This window comes from Sinohyriopsis cumingii, chromosome 1 (genome assembly GCF_028554795.1).
Source record: "Sinohyriopsis cumingii isolate HCF-2022 chromosome 1, ASM2855479v2, whole genome shotgun sequence".
Lineage (NCBI taxonomy): Eukaryota > Metazoa > Mollusca > Bivalvia > Unionida > Unionidae > Sinohyriopsis > Sinohyriopsis cumingii.
This window is the reverse complement of record NC_142961.1, coordinates 57985887-57998456: the sequence shown is the minus strand read 5'-3', so window position 1 is coordinate 57998456 and position 12570 is coordinate 57985887. Positions and strand designations below refer to the sequence as shown.

Genomic DNA, 12570 nt, shown 5'->3' with positions numbered 1-12570 from the left:
GTTGTGACAAGATGGAATGGGACAGTTGGACATAGGGACATGATGTGATGGGACAGGCAGACACAGAATGGACATATTGTGATGGGATGGGAGAGCTGGACATATGATGGACATGATGTGATAGGACAGGTGGACACAGAATGGACATGTGATGGGATGGTACAGCTGGACATAATGGATATGAAGCGATGTGATGAGACATGATGGAATGAGACAGTGGACATGTGATGGAATGGGACAGCTGGACATGATCAAGATGATGTAATGGAATGGGACATGAGGGAATGAGACAGCTGGAGATGTGATGACATGTTGTGATGGGATGAGACAACTGGATATAGAAAGGACATGTCATGGGATGAAAAACATGATGGGATGAGACATCTTGCCATGTGATGGACATGCTGTGATGACATGGGACATATGATGTACATGATGTGAAGGAATGTGATGTGATGGGATGGGACAGGTGGGCATATAATGGACATGTTGTGATGGAATGAGACATGATGGGATGAGACAGCTTGACATGTGATGGACATGTGATGGGATGAGGCAGCTGGACATATGATGGTTATGATGTGATAGAATGTGACATGATGGGATGCAACAGGTGGACATATAATAGACATGTGGTGATGGGATGGGACAACTGGACATAGAATGGACATGTGATGGGATGAAGAACATTATGGGATGAGACAGCCTGACATGTGATGGACATGCTGTGATGGGATGGGACATATGATGGACATGATGTGATGGAATATATGATGGGATGGGACAGGTGGACATATAATGGACATGTTGTGATGGAATGGGACAACTGGACATAGAATGGACATGTTGCGATGGAATGAGACATGATGGGATGAGACAGCTTGACATGTGATGGACATGTGATGGGATGGGGCAGCTGGACATATGCACATGACATGATGGAATGTGACATAATAGGATGGGACAGGTGGATATATAACAGACATGTGGTAATGGGATGGGACAACTGGACATAGAATGGACATGATGTGATGGCATGAAATATGTTGGGATGAGACAGCTTGATGTGGTCATTTTGTGACGGGATGGGACTGCTGGACATGATGTTATGGAATGTGACATGATGGGATGGGACTGGTGGACATATAATGGACATGTTGTGATGGGATGGGACAGCTGGACTTATGGATATGATGTGATGTGATGTAACATGATGGAATGGGATGTAACATGATGGGATGGGACAGGTGGACATAGAATGGACATGTTGTGATGGGATGGGACAGCTGGCATAGATAACACTATATACTCCTACTATTACTGCATTGGTATAAAAATTTAGTAAAAAATATATGAGTTGGAATCTAAGGCTTTGTATGTAGAATGTACATTATCTACTTTAAATGAAATCTTGACATTTTGCAGTCAATGTAGACTGAATTTATTTTTAAATTCCCCACACCCGCCCACAAACACTCTCTCTTTCTGAGACCGATGGCATCATCATAACCTTGACTGGGTCAAGCAGCTTGGTTGTTTATCAAAGTAGAACAACATGATAGATCTAGATTTAAGTATCCCTTAAAGAAAACTGTGCTAAGCTAGCTGACCATAACAACAATAAAAACACTGTACATCTGAGTGGCACTCACATGTCATACAGAACAACAGTCTGGGTAAAAAGAACATGTAGATTAATGACAAGTTTGTAATCTATGTTTGATGTCAACAGTTTAGCAGACACAGAGCCATTAAATGTCTCCCACCATCAACATGTACTTGACAAGGAAATAGACCCTAATACATTTACTGTTTTGCAATTAGTCTTACAAGTTATATACAAGAGTTCAACATTAATGAAGTAAATGTAAATGCATTCTGACATTTTTTCATTCACTTCATCAGTCTTCTTCTAATGTTAAAAGACATCACAAACTATAAAATGAAAAAAGAAAAAAAAAAAATGAAGGATTATTTTGCATCCCAAAGTAAGTGGTCCTTGAAGCGGCAATTTGGCAGCTAACCAATTGATGTCCATTTCAATAAAACTTGAAAGACAAGGAAGTCATAGGAATTAAATGGATTGTAAAACACTGGCACAGTGGCATGAAAAGAATTAATAAGACAATATATTTTTTTCATATGTGGGGGTTGCACATGAATATTTGCAAAAAAACATTGAATACATTATCTTAAATAAACAAAGAGTAAAGAACAAATGTATTGGTATTATAATTGTGATTCATTATACATGCTTAATACTGTATTGTCATTGGAATAAGGATTTTTTGACCCAACACATAAAATTGTTTTTCTTATCTAAGGTGGTGAAAAAAGGGATCCCTTAGACATCGTATTTTTATATATTTGTGATTGAGCTATCAAATGTAATTTACATACATGTAATGAGAAAAGTTGGCTTTGTGGAAAACCCAGACATGTTATTATAAATATCCTCCTAGTACATATTATGGATGATAGTGATGTTTTCATCCTCATCCTTCTCCTCAAAATCATCATTTTAAAACAACATTTGAAAGTGTATTCAAAAGGACTTTGGTTTAAGAATTTCAAACATGGTATTATTGGTGATATATTCATTATTTTAAGTTGTGTGCATACTTCAGTGTATTTGTTATTCTGATTTTTTTATTCTAACTGTACCTTTGTGTTAGGCAAGGTGAAGTATTGTCAATATCCTTTTTATGTTATCAGAAACTACTGCAATGTCATTACAGGGCAGAGATGCTCCTGGAAAATTTCTTGAACAGTTATTGCTTGTTCTTATTTTGTACATGAATGATATGGTTTTGTTCTCAGAAACTGTTGGAAGATTGGAACTTCTAAAGCAACTGCTTGACCATTATTGTATCAAATGGAAACTTAACATAAATATTGCTGAAAGCTTTAATTGTGATTGTCTTGTTTTATTCCATTAATGGTATGTTTTCAAAAGAACAGGTACTCTGGCTGATAGAGGAATAAAAGGATTTAATATTTTGAATTTCACATTTGAAAAAATATTACACTGAAACTAGGAAAATGTATGGAGCAATTTGATACACACTTTCTTCCATCCTTTCCTCTGAAGACTGAGGATTTCATTGTAGTAACATCACTGAGGATTTCATAGTACTAACATCACTGAGGATTTCAAGGTACTAATATCACCGAGGATTTCATAGTACTAATATCACTGAGGATTTAATATTTTACTTGTATCACTGAGGATTTCATAGCACTAACATCACTGAGGATTTCAAAGTAGTACTAACATCATTCAGCATGTACAACTCAGTTTATGAAATAGGTTTTGAATATAAAAATGTCAATATCAAATGCAGCTGTGCATGGGGAACAACTTGATCTTTTGTTAAAATCCTCATTGATGTTTTCAGACATTGACTGAAAGATTTATAAATGCCAGTATCTAATTTGAATCCATATATAGTATATTCATTTAAAAGATTATTTTCAAACTCATAGAAAACAATGTCTGGATATAAAGATTACTCTGAGCTTTTGACTTATGTAAAATATAGAACAGCATTGACAAAACTAAGGGTCTCATCTAACTGAGAGTGAGGACAAGTATACTTGGTAGTACTCAGAGTCAAGAGCAGTATACATTGTAGCACTCAAGAGTCAAGGCCAGTATATCTGGCAGTACTCAAAGAGTCTAAATCAGTATATTTATTAGTACTCAGAGTCAAAACCAGTATATTTGGTAGTACTCATAGTCAAGACAAGTATATCTGGTAGTACTCAAAGAGTCTAAATTATTACATCTGGTAGTACTCAAGGAGTCAAAACCAATATATTTGGCAGTACTCAAAGAGTCAAAACCAGTATATTTGGCAGTACTCAACAAGTCAGAACCAGTATACTTTGGTAGTATTCTGAGAGTCAAGACCAGTATATTTGGTAGTACTCAAAGAGTCTAAATTATTACATCTGGTAGTATTGAGAGTCAATACGAGTAAACTTATTAGTACTCAGAGTCAAGACCAATATACTTAGTAGTCCTCAGTCAAGACCAGTATGTTTGGTAGTACTCAGGGTAAAGACTGGGTATACCTGGTAGTACTCAGAGACTGAAACATTGGGAAATGATTATGTTGTGATCAAAATCATTTTGAGGATGAATATAACTTTGTATTGGTTTCTAACAAGTATTATTCATTGTGAAAAACCTTCAATATGAGATACTATTGGAATTGCACCACTGTGATAAAATGTGATGAGCTGATGAACTATACAAATAAGACAAACTATATCTGATTTTGCAAAATAAGTGTGTTTTAAGCATTTGAAATGAGAGAGCTAGCTATGTCATCAGATCCCATACCATCTCACCAGCCTGGGTCAGCTAGCTTGGCATGTCCACTTAATAATCGACCTGTATTGATGTGCCATAAAACATACTAAGTAAGTGAAAATTTTCCAATTAGGATGATACATTTTGTGTTGTACCCAACAAATATTTAATAATTATGAGTACATCCAGAATCTATTATTACTAGGACTGTACTTACATTGTCTGGGTTTCGACCACAAAGCTCATCAATACAGACCAGGATGGATTTTTGATGGAATTCATCTCGTATGCCCATTTCCTGAAAATGAAAAACAATGCCAGGTAAAGGTCAGGTTATGAATGGTAACAGTAATGTAAAATCTGGTCCAATATTATTAGAACTTTTGAACTAAAATCCTTGTGCTCAAAGTCTACAAATTTTGTTGGCCTGTAATTATTAAAATAATTGAGTCAGAATTGTTGATAGCTGGTCATACAGATTTAGTAAAATTAGTTGGCACTTTTGTCCGCATCTGAGAAAAACAGATTTTTAGGGCTCGAGCTTGAGTTTAAAAAAAAAATACAAGGCCTGTTTTATAAGCATGGAAAAACTCTCACCATTTCAGTCACCATAACTGTAATGCTGTTTCCAGAACCTCCAACATAGATGTTCATATACCAAATATGAGCAATACAAAACAAAAAAGCTGAAACACCAGAGATCACCAACACGATGGTTCAAGATTGCTGATGAGCTGATAACGGCAATATCCCAGGATATGTATGACGATAAAATGCTCCAAAATAATTTTGGAGGCAGCAGAATTTTTAGGATTTTTCATGGACTTTAAACTGTTTAATTTTCATCAATTTCAAGGAAGTGTATAAATACTAGATAAATGACAAAAGTCATTTACCTGAAAAAGCCCTTTTATAGATGGAAGTGTGCAAGTGAATCTAAAAAATATATCACATTTAAACTGCTTTAGAAACAGTGAATAATAAAATGATCACTTTCGGCCAATTATTACTATTATTATTATTATCATCATTATTATTATCCAGATAAGCATACCTATTCTTAATTACTATACAACACCATGGAAACTTTGTTAAAAGTTTACAGTCTATATAAGTCTCTTTAAGTTCTGATCCACTGCCATACAGATCATATTAAAATGATTTTATATCTAAATAATACAGACAGACGGAGGGATGTGGTCAATATTTGTAATTTATATATTATCTACAAACATAAAAACTTTCTCATCATGTTTTTGTTTAAAACAGCAAATACTGGTTTTTCCATAATCATTATACAGTGTTTATTGTCATAACTTATCACAGAACTGTCTGAAATAGTTCTAAAGTAGTGCCATGCTGCACAGTTGCCGATTCATTAAGGTCATCTTTATTTTCACTTGAAATATATACTCAAGGGACCACTAAATATAGTCCTCTATGGACAGGTGTCTTTATGTAGAGTTTATGCATGATGATGAAATTGATGATAAATGCTAACTTTTTTTTAACATTTTCACTTTATGGAGATGTCCACAAAGGCAAACTTCAGTAAAAATGAAAGCCTTTTCACCAGTACACAAATTCTTTTACTTTTTATTTTGCTTCATACGCCTATGCACAAACAGTGATCACCAGCATTCCAGGGAAAATGGAACTGCATTTAAGGACAAATGGACCTGTACATGTGTCACGAGCATTCTAGGAAAACTGGATCTGTACATGTGTCACCAGCATTCTAGGAAAATTGTATCTGTACATGTGTCACCAGCATTCTAGGAAAAAGGAACCTATTGGTGGTTCACCAGCATTCTGGGAAAAAGGAACCTATTGGTGGTTCAGCAGCATTCTAGGAAAAAGGAACACGGTGGTGGATTTGTCTTGGGCAGGTGAACTATTGATATTTCTGACCATACAATTTTCCCTTGCTATGGTCACTGAATTTGAGTTAAAGTGGCTGGGTCAGTTCAGTGAGATAAACAAAAGCAATATCCTGGTTGGAAAACAAGGCCTCTTGAAGAACATAAAATGAATGCTTCTTTATGTCCCTATAACAGAGCAAAATTTTATCAGCAAAATGTATTAAAAATTAAGAAAAGTTTGAAACAATTTATTTTTCAAGACATGGGGGTATTAACATTATTTTTCACATCTAGTTCTCGTGTCACCTATGAATAAGTTGACAAGATTGGTTCCCAATCATACTCTGACAAGAGAGCATGGTCTTTCTTGTTTCAGATAGGTGGATGGCTTATATACAAGATTTTAGAGTAATAATTTTCTCACTTGATAAAATAATGCTGCTTTCTTCATAGGAAACAAATAATAGATCTACAGTCTGGAAGTGATGAAGGTTTGTAATAAACATAATGGGAGCAGGGGGTGGGAAAGCAAACTCAATCAATGTAAAATGAATTAATTTATTATCAGCGGTGTCATTATTCCAGATTTTGAATGAAATGCTATGGTTTTTAGTACTTAAATTCATGGACTGGGGAAGGGGTTCTATGGTTTCCACAGGAAGATCTTTGTTCATTGGGTCTTCAAATTATGGGTTTACAACAACCATGACATACATGAAAATTGGTATCTTGTGAAAACTGGTATCCCATGACATATGGTACCCTATTCAAAGTAAGGAAACATAATATGAGGAACTTGATATGTCTTTGAAAAAATTGTATGCCCAACTGCTGAAAAAATTATAATTCCAAAAAATCTCCAGCTGTGATGGTGTTTGCAAAATCATTTAAATGGGATAAAAATCTAATCAGGACATTTGGGGAGTTGTGGTAGTTTAGTTGGAAGAGCACCAGACTTGTAATCCAAGGGTCACACATATGCTACCTGCCTAGGTCAGCCTGGGTCAGCTGCCTTGGTGTGCTTGGGGGCAATAACACACATTTCCTTGGCATTATGTAGCCAGCACTGTGTTAAAAGTGATGTTAAAACCAACAAAAACACACTCACTACCATACTTACAATCAGAGCCTTGCAAGCGTACTGTGATGTAGGTAAGGTCACCTTATATTGGGGTATATTATATACAACTATATAGTTCAACCAGTACAATGATATCCATGACCCTGACTGATATTATATCCAGGGACCATGTTATACCGAGGTATTTTACAATAAGGCACCACTGCATTTACATACCAAGCATAATTTGTCAAGGTCAAACCATTTCTCCACAACTGAGTTAACAATGTTTCTCACAAAAAAATGATGAGTTTGTTCAAGGGCTTGACGCTCTATTGGGCAGGATGAATTTCCAGGAATTCAAGGTAAGACCATTTTTTTCCTTTTACTTACCAAGTGTTGAAATCATCTCTAATATTCTTCAGCGGTAATAAAATTAGCTGCTGTGGTGGACATATTGGATATCAAATTGACACCACTTTCATATAGGATAGTAGACATCATTCAAAGTCCTTTGGTCAAAATCCCATGTCATAATGATCATCCATTCAAGGGAAGTAGACAACAGGATTTTCACAACAGCTGTCACTGCAGCTATAATGAGTGTATATGTCTTGCACTATTTCATTTAGGACCAATTCGGTATAAGAAAAAGACTATTGATGAAAACCCTGTGCTTATATAGTCATCCATTTGTTAGTAGAGATAACAACATTTTCAAGATGGCCACCATGGTGGCCATATTGAGGGTCTGTCATTTTCATTTAGGACCATGTAGGCATCATGAAAACTCTTCTGATGAACACTTAGGTCAAACTGACCTTCCCTTCAAGAGGAGTAGCTAAAGATTTCAAATCAGCACCATTTTCATTTATGATAAATAAAACAATATAAGACGTCTTTTAGAGAAACTGCTCCAGTGACCAAGTGTCCACCTTGGATGTGCGACGTCGCAGGTTCAAACCCTGGATGAGTCATACCAAAGACTTTAAAAATAGTACTAACAGCTGCCTTGCTAGGTGCTCAGCATTAAGAGGTTAGTGTTAGGATGGGTCGGCCTGGTGTCAGGATAATGTGACTGGTTGGTACATCATGCTACATGTCTGCGGCATGATGCCCCAGTGCTAGACATCACTATAAAGTGCTACACTGCAGACATTGTAGCGATATGACTGAAAAATTGTGAAAGCTACATTAGAAATCCAAATCACACACACACATCTTTTAGTGAAAATGCCATTATATGACCTTTTATTCAGGTACAAAGTACTGAGAAGATTTTAAAGCAGGCCAATGTGGCAGCCATTTGATACCCCAGACCAGAACTGTTTTTATTTAGGATTATTATGATTCTATGATCTTCAACTAAGTAACACAAATAATCAACAAAGTTTTGTAAAATTCAACAAATAATTTATTTCTCTAGAATACAAAGTGAAAATTTAAAAAAGAACTTGAAGTGTTGTAATTTAAATCCCAAACTATCTATAAAAGATCTATCACAAGTTCAAATGTATGAAGTTCCAATTGATTTCCAGAGGTGTTTCATAATAAGTTCCAATAAGGAATGTGCTAATGTGCCTATAGTCTTGAATATGTTAATGTATCAATGGCCTGTAACATGGTGATGTGTTAGACTTTTAAACTATCAAAGTAATATAATCCAAAACATTCTTGACTGACTTCACTATAATTCCAAATTACTGTTTTAGCCCAAGAATATTACCGAGCACTTTGTAATTCCAATGAATAATAATCCAAACAAATAAAAAACTGAATACAACAATAAGACTGAATCTGCATCACATGCAAAGACAAGAATGAGAAATTTTTCAAGTAAACAACATTGATATATAAAGCTATGATACAGTAATTGAGTCATGATGTAGGTTGATCTCCTCTCTAAATCATTAAAAGCTGTAAACAAGTTTAGGAATTTCCAAGTGGAAAACTGAAGTCACAGAATTAGATTCAAACAAACATGTTTACATCCATTAATAATGATATGAGAATTTAATCTATAATCTCAGAGAAATAGCCATGTATTTTGTTGTTAATGTCACTTTTCAGGTACACCATCAACTTGATTTTAGAGAACTGCAAAAAAAGATATACATAATGTACAGTCATTAAGAAAAGCCAACAAACAATACAAATCAAATATAAAAACATTAGGACAAAGTAGAAAACTCTTGCCAATATGGCTTTCCATTCAAACAGAGTATTGAAAACAAAGATGTTTTAATTTTCTAGATGGCTGCTGTGATAGCCATAATGGATGTCAGATCAACACTATGTTGATTTAATACCAACTGGACATCATAAGAAGTCTTTTGCTGAAAACCTCATGTCAATATAACTTCCTGAAAGTAGAAGTTGCAAAAGGAAAATTTTCAAGATGACTGCTAAATCAGCACCATTGCCATTTAGGGACTAACTTGACATCATAACACACCTTCTGGTAAAAACACCATGTTGATATCACTATTCTTTCATGGGGAGTAACGATAATATTTTCAAGATGGTTGCTGTGGTGGCCAAACTGGACATAAAATCAGCACTATTTTCATTTAGAAACCAGCTATATATCATACAAAGTCTCCTGGTGAAAACCCCATATTGATATAGCTGTCAGATATTCATCTACATATAATGATAAATTCTAGGGTCCTATTTGCCCTATTCACCTAACGATAAATTCAAGGTTCCTACTTGCCGTATTCATCTAATGATAAATTCTAGGTTCCTATTTGCTCTGTTCACCTAATGATGAATTATCTGTTCCTACTTGCCATATTCATCTAATGATACATTCTAGGTTCTTTTTTCTAAGCTTCTATCAGCCCCATTCATCTAATGACAAATTCTAAGTTTCTATCAGCCCAATTCATCTAATGATAAATTCTAGGTTCCTATTTGTCCTATTCACCTTATGATAAATTCTCTGTTCCTACTTGCCGTATTCATCTAATGATAAATTCTAGGTTCCTATTTGCCCTGTTCACCTAATGATAAATTCTCTGTTCCTACTTGCCATATTCATATAATGACGCATTCAAGGTTCCTATTTGCCCTATTCACCTAATAATAAATTCTCTGTTCCTACTTGCCCTATTCACCTAATGATAAATTCAAGGTTCCTATTTGCCCTATTCACCTAATGATAAATTCAAGGTTCCTATTAGCCCTATTCACCTAATGATAAATTCTAGGTTCCTACTTGCCGTATTCATCTAATGATAAATTTTAGGTATCTAATTGCCCTATTCACCTAATGACAAATTCAAGGTTCCTATTAGCCCTATTCACCTAATGACAAATTCTAGGTTCCTATTTGCCCTATTCACCTAATGACAAATTCAAGGTTCATATTTGACCTAATGATAAATTCTAGAAACAAAACTTGTATACGGTTTATATAAATGCTCTACTGCCAGTTAATGCCTTAGAGCCCATACAAGATGGAATTATGAAATAGGATAACTCTTTATATTTCTCTAATCATGCTGTCATTTTCCAATCATCAGCCCAGCCCCCAATTTCACAAAGCTGATAATCCTGGGCTTGTCATGGCAGAAATATTATCTTTATTAAATACAGTAAAATGCTTTTGCAATGTTACCTGTACTAAATAATCATCTCTGTTAAACATCTACAAGATCCTGTAAACTAAATGATAGGTCAATACCATATAATAGGAACTAAATTTAGTTGTTGTTGTTGTAGGCTATACATGGTGGCCAGTATTAATGGTGGAGGAAGAATCCGGGAAAACCCCGGAAAGAACCACCAACCCACGAGAAGCTACTGGCAAGCTTTCCCACATACCCACATTAACCGAATCCGAGACTCGAACCCACACAGAACTAAATTTAGTAGTAGAGAAAAATGAGCAATTTAGCAATTTCTGAGTCAGAGAGAAAATAAATTTTACCATCTTAAATACTGAAATTTATTGAGGTCCACATAAAATATATATAGTCAAGTTATAGATCCCATCACAATTTTTTTTTTAATTATGTACACATACTGGCAAAATGTTTCAGACAAATGTACAAGGAAATGCATGATAAAAAAATGCATGATACATAACAAAACCTGTCTTAGTAGACATATCTACATAAATGACACCAGCTCATAATGGATGATCTCTTTTCTTAATTTCAATAATAATTCAGCCTAGGACACCTATTCAGAAAGAACAATTTGTTAAAGGTTCATTTGAATGTCCTATATAGGCAGGTGTCCTGTAATATTAAAGCACTCCTTACTACAATGCCATTCATGAGGACCACTGTAAAACTCCCTTACTATCATAGACACTGAGTTTGTTGTCTTACTTTACTATTTAATTATATGGAATCCATTACTATACCCACCTCTTGCAGGAACTGCATTATAATGAAGGGTGTTATAGCTAGGGAATGATATACATGTACCTATTAGCTTCCTTTCTACCAACAAGGAACACAATGATACTGCATTGTCTGCAATGAACTTTTCAGTTCAGCTGGGTCTTATGCCTCATTACACTTGATAGTCACGTTTTCCACAGTTGGCGAACAACATTTATGATGATTTGTATGTTGAATGATGAATTGTCTCTATCTAAATGAAAGAAATGCAGCACCTAGGAAATTAAGTCGTAACATTATTGCTCCAGGCAGAGTTGACTGAGATTTCCTAATTTTATGTTGAATATTTGAAATTCACTTTCAAGGAAGATGTTCGTTACAGAATAGATAGGGGCCCTGGGTGGCAGAGTGGTTTAAAGTGCTGCCTTTACCGATCACTGCCATCTCACCTCTGTCCACATGGGTTCTTGTCTTGGGCTTGGCCAATATGGGTATGTGAGAAAGCTGCCAGTAGCTTCCTATGGTCAGTGGTTCTTATCAGGGGTTTCCCATGTTCTTCCTCCACCAGTTATATGATGTATATCCTTTTCTGTGCTCAGAAATGGCATTAAACCAAACAACAACAAAACATATATCATAGTTTGCACATAAAAGCTTTATGATACTTGAAAAGCATTTTTTATGCATAAATTGCCTGGAGTCCTATATTTAAGTAAATATTGTATAAATTCTTTATACCTACTGCATATCTGGATGTACTCAAATGATAACTTTGCTCTTTTGACAAAAAATAAAGGATTTTATTTTTGGTGCACTTGTGAACTCTAACAATACAATAAACTCATGACACAATGTCACATAAAAAAGTGTTCTGAAGACAGTTATAAATAACACCCATCCACAAAAGACAAAATGATCTTGTCACTAATTGTACCACATAGAAAACTCTGCTTGCTGGTATTAGTATGTACTGTT

General features: G+C 35.1%; 1 protein-coding gene across 1 annotated transcript in view; it reads right to left on the bottom strand.

Annotated features, from left to right (window-relative positions):
- LOC149806925 (phosphatidylinositol 3-kinase regulatory subunit alpha-like) overlaps window positions 1-12570 on the bottom strand; it is a 393140-nt gene that overhangs the window by 38236 nt on the left and 342334 nt on the right. The window contains exon 8 of the mRNA XM_089959790.1: window positions 4536-4616. Within this exon, the coding sequence (XP_089815916.1) occupies window positions 4536-4616 (81 nt within the window). The remainder of the gene's footprint in view (window positions 1-4535; window positions 4617-12570) is intronic.